This window comes from Oncorhynchus mykiss, chromosome 2, assembly GCF_057628025.1.
Source record: "Oncorhynchus mykiss isolate SJ-2025 chromosome 2, ASM5762802v1, whole genome shotgun sequence".
Lineage (NCBI taxonomy): Eukaryota > Metazoa > Chordata > Actinopteri > Salmoniformes > Salmonidae > Oncorhynchus > Oncorhynchus mykiss.
The window spans coordinates 16,762,501-16,781,494 of record NC_143023.1 but is presented as its reverse complement, the minus strand read 5'-3'; the positions used below and the strand labels follow the sequence as shown (position 1 = coordinate 16,781,494).

The window sequence follows — 18,994 nt, the reverse complement described above, 5'->3', positions numbered from 1 at the left end:
CTCCAACCCAGCTTAGTGGGGCGGGCCATCCTTCCAAAACTGAGAAACATGGGCTTCTAAAGCTACCTCCAACCCAGCTTAGTGGGGCGGGCCATCCTTCCAAAGGTGAGAAACATGGGCTTCTAAGGCTACCTCCAACCCAGCTTAGTGGGGCGAGCTATCCTTCCAAAGGTGAGAAACATGGGCTTCTAAGGCTACCTCCAACCCAGCTTAGTGGGGCGGGCCATCCTTCCAAAACTGAGAAACATGGGCTTCTAAAGCTACCTCCAACCCAGCTTAGTGGGGTGGGCCATCCTTCCATAGGTGAGAAACATGGGCTTCTAAGGCTACCTCCAACCCAGCTTAGTGGGGCGGGCCATCCTTCCAAAGGTGAGAAACATGGGCTTCTAAGGCTACCTCCAACCCAGCTTAGTGGAGCGGGCCATCCTTCCAGAGCTGAGAAACATGGGCTTCTAAGGCTACCTCCAACCCAGCTTAGTGGGGCGGGCCATCCTTCCAGAGCTGAGAAACATGGACTTCTAAGGCTACCTCCAACCCAGCTTAGTGGGGCTGGCCATCCTTCCAGAGCTGAGAAACATGGGCTTCTAAGGCTACCTCCAACCCAGCTTAGTGGGGCGGGCCATCCTTCCAGAGCTGAGAAACATGGGCTTCTAAGGCTACCTCCAACCCAGCTTAGTGGGGCGAGCTATCCTTCCAAAACTGAGAAACATGGGCTTCTAAGGCTACCTCCAACCCAGCTTAGTGGGGCGGGCCGTCCTTCCAGAGCTGAGAAACATGGGCTTCTAAGGCTACCTGCAGCCCAGCTTAGTGGCGCGGGCCATCCTTCCAGAGCTGAGAAACATGGACTTCTAAGGCTACCTCCAGCCATTGGGACACATGGGACACTACACTACCATGCTGTCACCACTAGGTGGTGTGAGGGCTCCAGTTGTTATTCATGCACCGACACTCTTGAATCTTTCTTGAAGCAAAGCACATAACTTTTCACACTTTCATTTCTCTCTATTCTACATCCCTCCTTTTCTCTCTCTCTCTTTTACCCCTCCTTGCACCTCTATTATTTTCTCTCTCTTACCCCTCCATGCACCTCTATTCTTCTCTCTCTCTCTTTTACCCCTCCATGCACCTCTTCTTCTCTTTCTCTCTTTTACCCCTCCATGCACCTCTATTCTTCTCTCTCTCTCTTTTACCCCTCCATGCACCTCTGTTCTTCTCTCTCTCTCTTTTACCCCTCCATGCACATCTATTCTTCTCTCTCTCTCTTGTACCCCTCCATGCACCTCTATTCTTCTCTCTCTCTCTCTTTTACCCCTCCATGCACCTCTATTCTTCTCTCTCTCTCTCTTTTACCCCTCCATGCACCTCTGTTCTTCTCTCTCTCTCTTTTACCCCTCCATGCACCTCTATTCTTCTCTCTCTCTCTTTTACCCCTCCATGCACCTCTATTCTTCTCTCTCTCTCTTTTACCCCTCCATGCACCTCTGTTCTTCTCTCTCTCTCTTTTACCCCTCCATGCACCTCTATTCTTCTCTCTCTCTCTTTTACCCCTCCATGCACCTCTATTCTTCTCTCTCTCTCTTTTACCCCTCCATGCACCTCTATTCTTCTCTCTCTCTCTTTTACCCCTCCATGCACCTCTATTCTTCTCTCTCTCTCTTTTACCCCTCCATGCACCTCTGTTCTTCTCTCTCTCTCTTTTACCCCTCCATGCACCTCTATTCTTCTCTCTCTCTCTTTTACCCCTCCATGCACCTCTATTCTTCTCTCTCTCTCTTTTACCCCTCCATGCACCTCTATTCTTCTCGCTCTCTCTCCTTCATGTGACTCCATTGTCTTCAATGGAACAGGAATGTTTCCTTTCTGTTCAAGAAATCAGCTTTCTTTCACTTTTTCCATGACCCTTTGTTCGTTTCCATCCTTTCTTTGTTGGCTCCAGGGTAACTCACCCGGTCATGGACAAATCACAGGACCAACGTACCGTCAGTCTTAGTTCACAGAGAGAGCATCACACCAAGTAGTCCACTGATGATAAATGCAATGGCGTGGGATTGTCATGAATGTGTGCACTGAATAGTAACATGCAGATATCTGGTGTATGTGATATCTGTGAAAACAACCTGCAGAGAGACTTATGGTGTCACACACACAAAACTGGTTATTTGCGTACTGTCACAGTCTCTATCTATTCCGAGTCACAGTGATGTGAAACAAAACAGTCATTATAGGGTCAGAATCTAGTACAGTCAGAACTCCCATGAAGACTTGCAACGGTCAGAGGTTGACTGTTGAGCACTGGTCATAACACAACCATGACATCAGCGGGCAAAACACACACACACGCATACACACACACGCATACACACACACACACGCACACACGCATACACACACACACACGCATACACACACACACACACACACACGCATACACACACACGCGCATACGCACACACACACACACACACACACACACACACACACACACACACACACACACAAGAGTGCGGGGCACATACACAAAATAAGAAAAAAGCAAAAGCAGGAAACAATCGATCACTGAGAGAAAAGAGGAAAAGCTATGAGAAGAATAAAATAATGAGTGCAGAGTGAGATGTAATGGAGGAGTTGAGAGATGGAGGAAACAGAGGAGGGTGGAGGGATGGAGGGAGAGGAGCAGGGTGGAGGGGTTCAGGGAGAGGAGCAGGGTGGAGGGATGAGGGAGAGGAGGAGGGTGGAGGGAGAGGAGGAGGGTGGAGGGATGAGGTAGAGGTGGAGGGGTGCAGGAAGAGGAGGGTGGAGGGGTGCAGGCAGAGGAGGAGGGATGGAGGGAGAGGAGGAGGGTGGAGGGGTGCAGGGAGAGGAGGAGGGTGGAGGGTGGAGAGATGGAGGGAGAGGAGGAGGGATGGGGGAGAGGAGGAGGGTGGAGGGGTGCAGGGAGAGGAGGAGGGTGGAGAGATGGAGGGAGAGGAGGAGGGATGGCGGGAGAGGAGGAGGGTGGAGGGAGAGGAGCAGAGTGGAGGGGTGCAGGGAGAGGAGGAGGGTGGAGAGATGGAGGGAGAGGAGGAGGGATGGCGGGAGAGGAGGAGGGTGGAGGGGTGCAGGGAGAGGAGGACTGTGGAGGGATGGAGGGAGAGGAGGAGGGTGGAGGGGTGCAGGGAGAGGAGGACAGTGGAGGGATGGAGGGAGACGAGGAGGGAGGAGGGTGTAAGGCAGAGGAGGAGGGTGGAGGGGTGCAGAGAAAGGAGGGTGGAGAGCTGAGGGATGGAGGAGGTTGAGGGGTGGTGGAGGGTGGAGAGATGAGGGATGGAGGAGGGTGGAGGTTGAGGGGTGGAGGAGGGTGGAGGTTGAGGGATGGAGGAGGGTGGAGGATGAGGGGTGGAGGAGGGTGGAGGTTGAGGGGTGGAGGAGGGTGGAGGTTGAGGGATGGAGGAGGGTGGAGGATGAGGGGTGGAGGAGGGTGGAGGAGGGTGGAGGAGGGTGGAGGTTGAGGGGTGGAGGAGGGTGGAGGTTGAGGGGTGGAGGAGGGTGGAGGTTGAGGGGTGGAGGAGGGTGGAGGTTGAGGGGTGGAGGAGGGTGGAGGTTGAGGGATGGAGGAGGGTGGAGGATGAGGGGTGGAGGAGGGTGGAGGTTGAGGGGTGGAGGTTGAGGGATGGAGGAGGGTGGAGGATGAGGGGTGGAGGAGGGTGGAGGAGGGTGGAGGTTGAGGGGTGGAGGAGGGTGGAGGTTGAGGGGTGGAGGAGGGTGGAGGTTGAGGGATGGAGGAGGGTGGAGGAGGGTGGAGGTTGAGGGGTGGAGGAGGGGTGCAGGGAGAGGAAGAGGGTGGGAGAGGAGGAGGGTGGAGGTTGAGGGGTGGAGGAGGGTGGAGGTTGAGGTTGAGGGATGGAGGAGGGTGGAGGATGAGGGGTGGAGGAGGGTGGAGGAGGGTGGAGGTTGAGGGGTGGAGGAGGGTGGAGGTTGAGGGATGGAGGAGGGTGGAGGTTGAGGGGTGGAGGTTGAGGGATGGAGGAGGGTGGAGGATGAGGGGTGGAGGAGGGTGGAGGAGGGTGGAGGTTGAGGGGTGGAGGATGGGTGGAGGTTGAGGGGTGGAGGAGGGTGGAGGAGGGTGGAGGTTGAGGGATGGAGGAGGGTGGAGGTTGAGGGATGGAGGAGAGTAGAGAGATGAGGGATGGAGGAGGGGTGCAGGGAGAGGAAGAGGGTGGGAGAGGAGGAGGGTGGAGGTTGAGGGATGGAGGAGAGTAGAGAGATGAGGGATGGAGGAGGGGTGCAGGGAGAGGAAGAGGGTGGGAGAGGAGGAGGGTGGAGGTTGAGGTGATAAAAACTGGCCTGCACTTTTATTGAACCCTTTTTCGAGTTAAAGAAAAAAATGAAAGTAATAAAAACTGCAGCATGTAAAGGAGGTGAGAGCATGGGAAACACTGTTTGTTTTTCTTCTCAGTTTTCCTCTGTGGCTCACTCTACCTCTCCCCCCTCCCATGTTATTCATTCTGTTTCTTGTCTTTCTCTCCAGGGTCTTCTCTATCTCCTCCTCTCATTATATTTCCCTCCTCTTCTCCCTTCATCCCGCTCCTCCCTCTTCTCCCTTCATCCCCCCTCCTCCTCTTCTCCCTTCATCCTCCCTCCTCCTCTTCTCCCTTCATCCCGCTCCTCCTTTTCTCCCTTAATCCCCCCTCTTCCTCTTCTCCCTTAATCACCCCTCCTCCTCTTCTCCCTTAATCCCCCTCCTCCTCTTCTCCCTTCATCCCCCCTCCTCTTCTCCCTTCATCCCCCCTCCTCCTCTCCCTTCATCCCACTCCTCCTCTTCTCCCTTAACTCCCCCTCCTCCTCTTCTCCCTTAATCCCCCCTCCTCCTCTTCTCCCTTAATCCCCCCTCCTCCTCTTCTCCCTTAACCCCCCACCTCCTCTTCTCCATTCATCCCCCCTCCTCCTCTTCTCCCTTAATCCCCCCTCCTCCTCTTCTCCCTTCATCCCCCCTCTTCCTCTCCTCCCTTAATCCCCCCTCCTCCTCTTCTCCCTTAATCCCCCTCCTCCTCTTCTCCCTTCATCCCCCCTCCTCCTCTTCTCTCTTAACCCCCCCACCTCCTCTTCTCCATTCATCCCCCTCCTCCTCTTCTCCCTTAATCCCCCCTCCTCCTCTTCTCCCTTCATCCCCCCTCTTCCTCTTCTCCCTTATCCCCCCTCCTCTTCTCCCTTAATCACCCTCCTCCTCTTCTCCCTTAATCCCCCCTCGTCCTCGTCTGCCTTAATCCCCCCTCCTCCTCTTCTCCCTTAACATCCCCTCCTCCTCCTCTCCCTTCATCCCCATCCTCCTCTTCTCCCTTAATCCCCCTCCTCCTCTTCTCCCTTAATCCCCCCTCCTCCTCTTCTCCCTTCATCCCCCTCCTCCTCTTCTCCCTTCATCACTCCCCCCCTTCTCCCTTCATCCCCTCTCCTCCTCTTCTCCCTTAATCCCCCCTCCTCCTCTTCTCCCTTCATCCCCCCTCTTCCTCTTCTCCCTTAATCCCCCACCTCGTCTTCTCCCTTCATCCCCCTCCTCCTCTTCTCCCTTCATCACTCCCCCCCTTCTCCCTTCATCCCCTCTCCTCCTCTTCTCCCTTAAACCCCCCACCTCCTCTTCTCCATTCATCCCCCCTCCTCCTCTTCTCCCTTAATCCCCCCTCCTCCTCTTCTCCCTTCATCCCCCCTCTTCCTCTTCTCCCTTAATCCCCCCTCCTCCTCTTCTCCCTTAATCCCCCTCCTCCTCTTCTCTCTTCATCACCCCTCCTCCTCTCCCTTCATCACTCCCCCCCCCCTTCTCCCTTCATCCCCTCTCCTCCTCTTCTCCCTTTATTCTCCCTCCTCCTCTTCTCCCTTCATCCCCCTCCTCCTCGTCTCCCTTCATCCCCCCTCCTCTTCTCCCTTCATCCCATCTCCTCCTCTTCTCCCTTTATCCACCCCTCCTCCTCTTCTCCCTTCATCCCCCCTCCTCTTCTCCCTTCATCCCATCTCCTCCTCTTCTCCCTTTATCCACCCCTCCTCCTCTTCTCCCTTTATCCACCCCTCCTCCTCTTCTCCCTTCATCCACCCCTTCTCCTCACTGTCTCATTGTTGAGTACAATGCAATCGAGTGCAATTCAGCTGTAACTTGTACAACGCAATTTTACAATGCCATTGACAGAGAGCACTTCAGAACTGTCTTTCTTCTATCTGAACTGGCTGACAGGATCGTATAACTGTAGATTAGCAAATAAAGAGAAGAAAACTGGGACCAGGGGGGAAGTTGTAGAGTTGAAGTTGCACCTAAACACTGATCTATAGCCAGTTTTGCCAAATTACCCCTAACAAATAAGGTTAGGATTTGGGGAGGGTAAGCTGATCCTAGATCTGTCCCAAAGGGCAACTTCTACTTCTATCGCTCAATTCACCCCTCCTCCTCTCCCCCTAAATGCCTCCCCCTTCTGCTCTCCCTCTTTTTTTCTCTCCCTCCCAATCTCCCTCCTACTCCCCCATCTGATCTCCCTCCTAATCTCCCTCCTACTCACCCCTCCTGCTCCCCCTCCTGCTCACCCTCATGTCTTCCCCCTGCTCTCCCTCCAGCTCTCCCTCCTGCCCTCCTCCTGTTCTCCCTCTGTCCAGACTAGCTCATAACAAATGAGGGTGATAATTTGAACCACAAAGAGACGGGGGCAGGAAATTAGATGGTGTGTGTGTGTGTGTGTGTGTGTGTGTGTGTGTGTGTGTGTGTGTGTGTGTGTGTGTGTGTGTGTGTGTGTGTGTGTGTGTGTGTGTGTGTGTGTGTGTGTGTGTGTGTGTGTGTGTGTGTGTGTGTGTGTGTGTGTGTGGTAAGTGTTTGTGTGGTAAGTGTTTGTGTGGTTGGGAAGTCCCAGAGAACCGTCTCCAGTATCCTCTATTATTCTCGAACTAATTCCTGTAAGATAAGATTCTACCCAGGAGGATAAACCAGAAACAAATGTTTAGCAGAGACACATTTCAACACACATACACACACACACAGATCCTGTACAATGAAACACACACACACACCCACAGATCCTGTACACTGAAACACACACACACAGATCCTGTACACTGAAACACACACACACAGATCCTGTACACTGAAACACACACACACAGATCCTGTACACTGAAACACACACACACAGATCCTGTACACTGAAACACACACACACAGATCCTGTACACTGAAACACACACACACAGATCCTGTACACTGAAACACACACACACAGATCCTGTACACTGAAACACACACACACAGATCCTGTACACTGAAACACACACACACACACAGATCCTGTACACTGAAACACACACACACAGATCCTGTACACTGAAACACACACACACAGATCCTGTACACTGAAACACACACACACAGATCCTGTACACTGAAACACACACACACAGATCCTGTACACTGAAACACAAACATACACACACCCACAGATCCTGTACACTGAAACACACACAAACATACACACACCCACAGATCCTGTACACTGAAACACACACAAACATACACACACCCACAGATCCTGTACACTGAAACACACACAAACATACACATACCCACAGATCCTGTACACTGAAACACACACACAAACATACACACACCCACAGATCCTGTACACTGAAACACACACACACACACACACACACACATACACACACCCACAGATCCTGTACACTGAAACACACACAAACATACACACACCCACAGATCCTGTACACTAAAACACACACACACATACACACACTCACAGATCCTGTACACTGAAACACACACAAACATACACACACCCACAGATCCTGTACACTGAAACACACACAAACATACACATACCCACAGATCCTGTACACTGAAACACACACACAAACATACACACACCCACAGATCCTGTACACTGAAACACACACACACACACACACACACATACACACACCCACAGATCCTGTACACTGAAACACACACAAACATACACACACCCACAGATCCTGTACACTAAAACACACACACACATACACACACTCACAGATCCTGTACACTGAAACACACACAAACATACACACACCCACAGATCCTGTACACTGAAACACACACACAAACATACACACACCCACAGATCCTGTACACTGAAGCACACACAGAAACATACACATGCGCGCAAACATACACAAACACAGTCTTTCACACAGGTCTGGCCTTGATTTACTTTAAGAACATTTTCTCACGTTTTCAATTGACAGAGAAAAAAATCACTGATCCACATCACAAATGTTTGGCAGAGTGAGGTTTCTACACACACCGTGGTTCAATCATCTTATGTTCAGTGAGGTTGACATTTCATTTTCAGTAGCATAGTCCCTCTCTCTCTTTCGTTTTTTATTTAACTAGGCAAGCCAATTAAGGACTAATTCTAATTTACAATGACGGCGTAGACCAACCAAACCCCGATGACGCTGGACCAATTAAGTGCCACCCAATGGCACTTTCAATCACGTCCGGTTGTGATACAGCCTGAAATGGAACCAGCGTGTCTGTAGTGATGCCTGTAGCACTGATACAGTGCCTTGGACCGCTGCGCCACTAGGGAGTCCTTTCATACTTTCTTCCTGACGGTCTGTCTTCTATCTGTAGGCTCTCCCTCTCTTTCTTTCAGCTCAACTTCACCCCCCCTCGATCTCTCTCTTTTATTCTTGCTCCTTGTGTCGTTAAAACTCTGCCATCCTCTTCTCTAATCAAACCCACATGCCGGGTCAGCCTGCCAGCAACCCAACGAGCTAAAGAGTCACTGCTGCTGTTTGTGTGTGCGCGTGTGTGTGTTTGTGTGTGTGCTGTGTGGGTGAATGAGTTTACTTGTGCTACAGTGGGATAAACCTCAGCTATCAGAAACAAACAGACATATTTACAGGAAAGTCAGATCTCGTGCTCTCTCTCTCTCTCTCTCTGAATCAGAATAGAGGAACAACCATCTCTCAGTAGCATTCTCTAGAATTAGAGGCAAGTAATGGGGTTCAGGGTTCAGAGTTCAGTGTGTATATGTGTGTGTGGCTCTCAGTGGTTTCCTGTGAGAATAAAGGCGGTAATGAAGGTCAGGGGTCAAAGGCTATATAGGTCAGGGTCAAGTTCATCTCTGGTGGGGTTACCGGGGTGACTGGTTTTACTGGGGGTCAACTGGATGATAAAGTGGAGAACGCCACAGACGTGTGTCTTTACTGCAGGCTGGCAGGACACATACGGTCACAGACACAGACACACATGCTCAGCCTGACACACACTCCCCATTCAGTCATTTAAGGAGCTTGGGAGGCTGTGAGTAAGAGAGAGCTTCAGAACCACCATAGAACTGACAGAGACTATCCAGAACCATACGTCTATATGACCCTGATGACTGTCTACTCTGCATATACATCCTTCTCTGCTGGAATGTAAATAGAAGTCAGTATGAGCCAAGTCCATTCTAACCATTCTATTAGAGTGGAGTGGAACCCTGTGTCATTTGACTGAGGGGGAACCAGGAAGTGATACCAGGGAAGTGATGATAGGGAATGGTGATCCGTTAGAGTTCCTAGGGGAGAGTGTTGACACAAGACTGAGCCTGATTTGAATGAGAGGGAGACAGGAGGAGAGAGGGAAACAGGAGGAGAGAGGGAGACAGGAGGAGAGAGGGAGACAGAAGGAGAGAGGGAGACAGGAGGAGAGAGGGAGACAGGAGGAGAGAGGGAGACAGAAGGAGAGAGGGAGACAGGAGGAGAGAGGGAGACAGAAGGAGAGAGGGAGACAGGAGGAGAGAGGGAGACAGAAGGAGAGAGGGAAACAGGAGGAGAGAGGGAGACAGGAGGAGAGAGGGAGACAGGAGGAGAGAGGGAGACAGGAGGAGAGAGGGAAGGAAGTAAAACAGTAAAGGAGGAGAGAGTGGAAATGAAAGGATAGGAGAGGGATTTTGAGTTATAATGACAGAGGGGAGAAAAGGGTCCCAATAAAAAGAGGAGGTGATGAGGGAGGGAGGGAGGGAGGGAGGGAGGGAGGGAGGGAGGGAGGGAGGGAGGGAGGGAGGGAGGGAGGGAGGGAGGGAGAACCAGAGATGGTGGGGTCAAGACTGGGAAATATCAGTCAGTCGGTTGTACCTACAGTGAGGGGAAAAAGTATTTGATCCCCTGCTGATTTTGTATGTTTAGCCACTGACAAAGAAATGATCAGTCTATAATTGTAATGGTAGGTTTATTAGAACAGTGAGAGACAGAATAACAACAAAACATTCCAGAAAAACGCATGTCAAAAATGTTATAAATTTATTTGCATTTTAATGAGGGAAATAAGTATTTGACCCCCTCTCAATCAGAAAGATTTCTGGCTCCCAGGTGTGTTTTATGCAGGTAACGAGCTGAGATTAGGAGCACACTCTTAAAGGAAGTGCTCCTAATCTCAGTTTGTTACCTGTATAAAATACACCTGTCCACAGAAGCAATCAATCAATCAGATTCCAAACTCTCCACCATGGCCAAGACCAAAGAGCTCTCCAAGGATGTCAGGGACAAGATTGTAGACCTACACAAGGCTGGAATGGGCTACAAGACCATCGCCAATCAGCTTGGTGAGAAGGTGACAGTAGAGAGATGGTGACAGTTGGTGCAATTATTCGCAAATGGAAGAAACTGTCAATCTCCCTCGGCCTGGGGCTCCATGCAAGATCTCACCTCGTGGAGTTGCAATGATCATGAGAACGGTGATGAATCAGCCCAGAACTACACGGGAGGATCTTGTCAATGATCTCAAGGCAGCTGGGACCATAGTCACCAAGAAAACAATTGGTAACACTGTAGCTCCCTTCAGTAACCACGAGCACAACCGTTCCTTGATTTTAACTGGCGGCTTTATTCTGTAGTTTTAGTCAGAATTAGTCAGAACTTCCGTGAGAACTATAAAGTAAATGAAAAATACAGTTAAGCACACTCTTACAACCTTATCTTACGAGTGACTTATTAGCTTGGTATAACTCTGAAGTGCTTACATACATAACAGTTTAACCGGCGTTATAACGGGTTCAGATTAAACACATGAATAAAGGAAAAAATACCTCATTGGCTGCTTATTACAGAAGGGAGGAAATCAAACTTCACACTTATTATTCCTGGCGTGAATTCACACTTCATCCTAACATACACTCTTCAACCTTTATGAACTACACCCGATGACATGAAAACTTAGCTAACGCAGGATTGCCTTCCCTCCAAAAGTGTGTAGCTACAATAAGGATCCCCATTACAACAGTATTAGCTACGTAGTTCCGCTTGTATTATCATTTCCCCCGCACAGCGGACACGTAAACAATTCAAACGAAAGACAACGACATAACCTGTAAGTCTAACTGTCAGTTACAAACACACTACGCCGTGAAGGACTGAAATCCTGCAGCGCCCGCAAGGTCCCCCTGCTCAAGAAAGCACATATACATGCCCATCTGAAGTTTGCCAATGAACATCTGAATGATTCAGAGGACAACTGGGTGAAAGTGTTGTGGTCAGATGAGACCAAAATGGAGCTCTTTGGCATCAACTCAACTCACCGTGTTTGGAGTAGGAGGAATGCTGCTCCCAAGAACACCATCCCCACCGTCAAACATGGAGGTGGAAACATTATGCTTTGGGGGTGTTTTTCGCGTAAGGGGACAGGACAACTTCACCGCATCAAAGGGACAATGGACGGGTTCATGTACCATCAAATCTTGGGTGAGAACCTCCTTCCCTCAGCCAGGGCATTGAAAATGGGTCATGGATGGGTATTCCAGCATGACAATGACCCAAAACACACGGCCAAGGCAACATAGGAATGGCTCAAGAAGAAGCACATTAAGGTCCTGGAGTGGCCTAGCCGGTCTCCAGACCTTAATCCCATAGAAAATCTGTGGAGGGAGCTGAAGGTTTGAGTTGCCAAACATCAGCCTCAAAACCTTTATGACTTGGAGAAGATCTGCAAAGAGGAGTGGGACAAAATCCCTCCTGAGATGTGTGCAAACCTGGTTGACAACTACAAGAAACATCTGACCTCTGTGATTGCCAACAAGGGTTTTGCCACCAAGTACTAAGTCATGTTTTGCAGAGGGGTCAAATACTTATTTCCCTCATTCAAATGCAAATCAATTTATAACATTTTTGACTTGCGTTTTTCTGGATTTTTTGTTGTTATTCTGTCTTTCACTGTTCAAGTAAACCTACCATTAAAATTATAGATGGATCATTTCTTTGTCAGTGGGCAAACGTACAAAATCAACAGGGGATCAAATACTTTTTCCCCTCACTGTAGGTACAACCGAGTTGTTTCTGACTATGTGACCTGACCAGGAAAAACTGACCTGGAAAAACCCTATAGTTATAAGGCCTCATTGGCAACGTTGTTCTGAACAGGTAAAAGGCACCGATTGTTATGGCATGAATGTTGGTGAATGTTAGGAGTGTGTGTCTGGGTGGTTCAGCTTGGGGTTGTATGAGTTGACAGATTGGAGATATCACTTACCAATACTGTTCTTGGCAAGATAAAGAGGAGCGAGAAGAAAGGAGAGAACACTGTGAAGGGGCTGAGAGGAGGGGGAAGGGAGGGAGAGAGGGCGGGATAGAGAGAGAGAGGAGAGAGAGAGAGAGAGAGAGAGAGAGAGGGAAAAATTTGCAGAAATTTGACAATGAGGCGGAAAATATTTCCGTACGCCTCAGAAGAATCAGGAGTCTCCTATTACATCTGTCACCATCCCTCTGTTTACCAGTCTCTCTTTATTCTTCTCTAGTACCTGTCCATCTCTGTCTTCTTCCTTCCATAGGTCTCTCTTTATTCTTCTCTAGTACCTGTCCATCTCTGTCTTCTTCCTTCCATAGGTCTCTCTTTATTATTCTCTAGTACCTGTCCATCTCTGTCTTCTTCCTTCCATACGTATCTCTTTCACTCCATCTCTGTTACTCTCTGTTTGCCTTTGATCTCTAATTCTTTCTCTCTCTCTGCTGACTCAAACTCCTTCGCTTTTCTACAGGTGAACAATGAGCTAACAAATGACCTGACTCTTTCTCTCTTCTCCCTTTCACTCCCCTTCTCCTCTCCACTTCTGTCTTCCCCCTCTCCCTCACTCTCCTCAAAATGCTTGAGGAATGTGTCACACCAGCACAAAAGAATAAAAGCAAGAGAAACAGAGGGAGGGAGGAGGGGAGGCAGAAAGTTTGTGAGGTAAAGGAGAAGTAGAGAGGGGAGGGAGAAAGTTTGTGAAGTGAAGGAGAAGTAGAGGAGGGAGAGAAGGAGAAAGAATAAGAGAAAGTTTGAGAGGACGATTGCATGGTTGAGTGCAGATGAATGCTGAGGGCTGCTTTGTCATCACGTGCTGACGTGCCACATCCCACACACACACACATTCACAAGGCTGTATCAAACCCTCGTTCCACTGCTGGGATAACGTTTCCCTACACACTGATCTAAGATCAGTTTTGTCCCCCCCCTATTTCTAAAGGTTAGGATTGTGGATGTAAGATGAATAGCTGATCCTATCTGTGCCAACCGGTGCAGGCAACTTAGTTCCAACACTTTGAACATGTGTTGGTTAAACTGCTGGGGTTGTGGGCTTGATTCATGCACACTGTAGGCTAACTAGGTCACTAAGGATCATATCACACTGGCCAAATGATCTGCATAAATACACAGCACAATACCAGCCGCATCTCTCACACCTTATTATATATGACCATGACAATGTTGTGGTCTGAATTCATATGACCACCATCTCTCACACCTTATTATATATGACCATGACAATGTTGTGGTCTGAATTCATATGACCACCATCTCTCACACCTTATTATATATGACCATGACAATGTTGTGGTCTGAATTCATATGACCACCATCTCTCACACCTTATTATATATGACCATGACAATGTTGTGGTCTGAATTCATATGACCACCAAGAACAATAGTGGCAATAAGGCTTTGAATTCAAATTATTGCAAGTCTTCTTCTTGAGACAAAATGCTACTACCATGCTTGACAATTATTCTAAACTTCATCTTGATAATAATGTGGTTTTCTGTTTTAATCACGGTTAATGTACGTCACCCAAAGAGTTAACAGGTACTAGCCACCGCAACGAGCAAAACCTGAAAGAGTTATGAGTAACACGGAGAAAGAGAGAAGAAGAAAGTACAAATGGAGAGATAGATGTATGGATAGATTAGAAAACTGATAAGTGTGGCTAATGACTCGTGTCTGCTGTTGGACAAGAGGAGGAACTTGTGTAGACATGCTGCAGTGTCTGTGTGTGTGTGTGTGTGTGTGTGTGTGTGTGTGTGTGTGTGTGTGTGTGTGTGTGTGTGTGTGTGTGTGTGTGTGTGTGTGTGTGTGTGTGTGTGTGTGTGTGTGTGTGTGTGTGTGTGTGTGTGTGTGTGTGTGTGTGTGTGTGCGTGCGTGTGTGTGCGTGTGTCGGGGGCAGAGGATGATGCATGTGGTTGCGTAGTGAGTCCAATATCACTCATCTCCAGCCATCATTGCCAATAGCTGAAATACAAGCAGCGGGCTTTGTTCACTACAAACGAAACAACTCTCTATTCGAGGCGTTGGATTGTGTTCCTTGGACGCACAGCCTCTGTGTAAAAAGTGTATTACATTACCATATAGTTATATAAACATACATTTGCAGGTTAGATTACAACTCGGCGGCGATGGTAAAGTATTCCCTGTGCGCTTAGCCAAAGTGTCTAAATCAGACGGATGTGGACATGTGTGAGGTGGTGTCTCTGGGACTCTAAGTGCGTGTGTGGTTTCCGGGGAGTGCCCCCTTGGTCGCCACGGTTACCCTCGAGTTAATCCAGCGTGCAGTGTAGTGGATGGGATCATCCATCAAGAGTCAATAGTTAACGTCCCCTTGTCCTGCAGTCATCCATCATACAGTGTCTTTATTAGAACCCTCCGTCCGACCCCCCCCTCCCCGACCCCCTCCCCAGCACGAGCCCCGCCCGGAGCTCTGTGCCAAATACCCCCCTCCCTCACTCTTCTCCCTCTCACCCCTTTCTTCCACCGAACAGCGGGGGGCAACACCAAAGGCACTGAGAGGCAGGCTACCGCTCCCTGCTCTTCTCTCCACCTCTCCAACTCCTGCTCTCTCTCAATTCAAAGGGTTTTATTGGCATGGGAAACATATGTTTACATTGCCAAAGCAAGTGAAATAGACAAGAAACAAAAGTGAAATAAATAATAAAAAAATGAACAGTAAACACACTCACAAAGGAATAGGAATAGAGACATTTCAAATGTCATATTATGTCTATATAAAGTGTTGTCACGATGTGCAAATAGTATAAAAAGGAAAATAAATAAACATAAATGAGTTTCATATATGGATTGTATTTACAATGGTGTTTGTTCTTCACAGGTTTCACTTTTCTTGTGGCAACAGGTCACAAATCTTGCTGCTGTGATGGCACACTGTGGAATTACACCCAATTGGGAGTTTATCAAAATTGGATTTGTTTTGGAATTCTTTGTGGGTCTCAGTAATCTGAGCGAAATATGTGTATCTAGTATGGTCATACATTTCACAGGAGGTTAGGAAGTGCAGCTCAGTTTCCTCTTCATTTTGTGGGCAGTATGCACATAGCCTGTTTTTTTTTTTTAGAGCCAGGTCTGCCTATGGCGGCCTTTCTCAATAGCAAGGCTATGCTCACTGAGTCTAAACATAGGCAAAGCTTTTCTTAAATTTGTGTCAGTCACAGTGGTCAGGTATTCCGCCCTCTGTTTAGGGCCAAATAGCATTCGATTTGGTCTGTTTTTTTGATAATTCTTTCCAATGTGTCAAGTAACTATATTTTAGTTTTCTCTTGATTTGGTTGGGTCTAATTGTGTTGCTGTCCTGAGGCTCTGTGGGATTTGTGTTAGTCTGTTTGTGTGTCTCAACTCAATTCAAATGGCTTTATTGGCATGGGAAACATATGTTTACATTGCCAAAGAAAGTGAAATAGACAATAAATAAAAAATCTCTCTCTCTCAATTCAATTCAAATGGATTTATTGGCATGGGAAACTCATGTCTCTTTCTTGCTCTCTCGTGAGTTCGGTATGTTTCTGCACGCGAAGTCAAACTTATTGACGCAGTCCGGTTAAATAGATAGCCCGCTGCTGGTCGAGGCCAGTGGCTGTATCCCGTTACCACCTCTTTTATTTTTATTTCACATCGCTGCGGCGCTGGGGGAAGAGGGTAGAGAAAAGAGAGAGAGAGTGAGGAAGAATGGAGAAGGGGGGGTGAGGTGAACTTGTGGGAAATATTCTCAACATTCCATCCAATCGCTGGCCCTCGATCATCTCCAAGAATTGAACCACCAAGTCTCTCTCTATCTCCCCTACATCAACACACGGACTGGTACCTGACTTCCTTGACACTCAACACTACATCCATGCCAACGATAAATTGGCTAAATCCGAAACTGGCACTCAGAACAGTTTTTCCGGTTTCAATTACAACACAATGGCTTCAACCACGAACCACGTGTCTGACAAACACCACAAATTAAATAATATATTGCACCTCATAAAATAATGTTTCCATGAGGTTATGCCCTTGTGCGCGTGCGTCTAGGGCGCGGTCACTCCATTGGCACATTAAAGGTGCGCGGGGATAAAGAGGCGTGACAAGTGGCTCAGCTGGGAGGTCCTGGAACGCACATGTTCTCTCCGGGCGTGGTCGTGGCGGGGTTTAGGAACCATAGGCGATTCCGGTTGGCTCCTGGACATGACAGACGTGGGTCGGGCGTGTCTGAGTGTGAAAGTGGGCATGTTATCAGCGGTCAAAGGAAGTGGCTAGTTTTCCATTCCATCCTTTCATAGCGCAACCGCTCATAACGTGCACTGACGCATAGGCGAGATAGGGATCAGCGAGAGAGAGACAGAGAGAGGGTTGGATTAGGGCACTGACAGCCACCTCAGTCAAACAGTTGAGAGACACACGGTCACAACCAGCTGAGGGGGCAAAACTAGCGGGACCGGAAAGTCTAAATCCAATCCAGATCACCTCTTAGCCGGTTAGGGAGAGAGGACCACCGACCACCTCGAGACCCGCACTGATTGAAAAGAGGGCAGAGTTGGAGAGTAAAACAATCAGTTTAGAAAAAGATGGAGAGCAAAATCCCTGACTTCGCTGGTACCTGGAAGATGAAGAACTCGGAGAACTTCGAGGAGCTTCTCAAAGCGCTGGGTGAGTGATGGTAATGATGGTGGTGGCGATGATGATGATGGCGATGAAGGGGATGGTGGTAAATATTTGTGGTACATATATCCTATCCTAACTTTATTATAGCCTATTATTATAGCAGTTATTTAATTATTACTAATTGAATATAGCTATCTGAACACACTAATGCATTGTAGGTCAGATACGTGTCTCTCTCACACACACACACAATGGTTCATGCTTGCACTTATTAATCAGACATGTGGTGTACTCTGTGCGTCGCGTGAGTGGGGGGGTCTTTGTAATTCTGGCGAACCCAAAACTCAACCCCCCCTACAGCCAGCTTCACCCTTCTCTCCCCCTCCCCTCACTGCCCCACTCCCCCAGCCAGTCTCCCCTCCCCCTCGCCTCACTCCGCCAGACAATGGAGACAAACGGCGGCACCTCTGTCCGTGTCACCGCGCGGGGAAAAATAACATCACATCGTGCAAGTATGTGTGTGGGATCGGAAGAATCAGACGCTTCAGAGAGAAGAGTCCGTTATGACGTGACACTTGGAATATTATCAGCCTGCATGCCGAAACTAAGAGCTGTTTCACTGTCATTTCATTCTCAATCTTAAAGGCCTTGCTCCACACCTGCAGCAGTTTGCATGGAATTAAAAGACAACGCCTGTTCATTTATCTGGCAGGGTGTGTGAGTGTGTCTGTCAGTGGTTGCCAATTTTATTATTTTTTACTCAAATACAAGGGCATACCAGGAATATATGTATATCAACACATAAGCACATATGGGAGGGAGGATCGAGAGAGAGAAGCCTGTGTTCATGCACAAAAGTGCAATATCTGTCTGTGTTATGAACTAGTTCTAAATGCCACCATTGTTCCTGCCGGAATAACCGGAGTCAGTGGCGCATCACCGGCCGGTCGCGCGCATTCCAATTTCCTGGTTTGACTGAGGCACCAATTAACATAAATCTGCTCTCCGTCTTTACCCATCATTAACCACGCGAGGGGTGTGTGTGAGGGGTAGTGTGCTGAGAGATAGAGAAGGGGGTGAGGTGGGGGCCAGAGGATAGAAAGGAAAAAGGGTCAAACAAAAGAAGAAAGAAAAGATGATGAAATGAAACTGACAGAGAGATAGGCCAGGGAGATGTGGTGTGTGTGTGTGTGTGTGTGTGTGTGTGTGTGTGTGTGTGTGTGTGAGTGCGTGTGCGTGTGCGTGTGTGTGTGTGTGTGAGTGTGTGTGTGTGTGTGAAGGGAGGAAAAGGGGAGCTGTACCTATAAAAGGGAGGGACTGTATGTGAGGAAAGTAACTCAGACAGACAGACAGAGAGGAGGAGAGGACAGACTGACTGGGTCTAATGCTTTACCTGGCCTTAACACGCACACACACACACACACACACACACACACGCACACACACACACACACGCACACGCACTCACACACACACACACACACACACACACACACACACACACACACACACAGACACACACACGCACACACACAGACACACACGCAGGCGCAGGACATTCACAGATGCAGACGTGCACACAGACCTACTGGCATGATGAGGAGCAGAAATATTTGGCCAGACTCTCTAGAGAGAACAGAGGCAACTCTATCTGCACACACTTGGATGCTAAAACACACACACACACACATGGTAGTTCTCTAATGTACCTAGGTATTGGTGTGACTGACAGTGAGGAATGATCCCATGATCCTTTGGGTTTCATTAGAGGCTAAAGCGCAGCTGGATGCAACCTGTCACCACTCCTCCCTCTTCCCTCCTT

At 48.8% G+C, this 18,994-nt stretch overlaps 1 protein-coding gene across 1 annotated transcript in view; it reads left to right on the top strand.

Annotated features, from left to right (window-relative positions):
- Window positions 1-16,592: 16,592 nt before the first annotated feature.
- crabp2a (cellular retinoic acid binding protein 2, a) overlaps window positions 16,593-18,994 on the top strand; it is a 14,016-nt gene continuing 11,614 nt past the window's right edge. Inside the window, exon 1 of the mRNA XM_021598320.3 lies at window positions 16,593-17,217. Coding sequence (XP_021453995.1) covers window positions 17,136-17,217 — 82 coding nt within the window. The 5' untranslated portion in view covers window positions 16,593-17,135. The remainder of the gene's footprint in view (window positions 17,218-18,994) is intronic.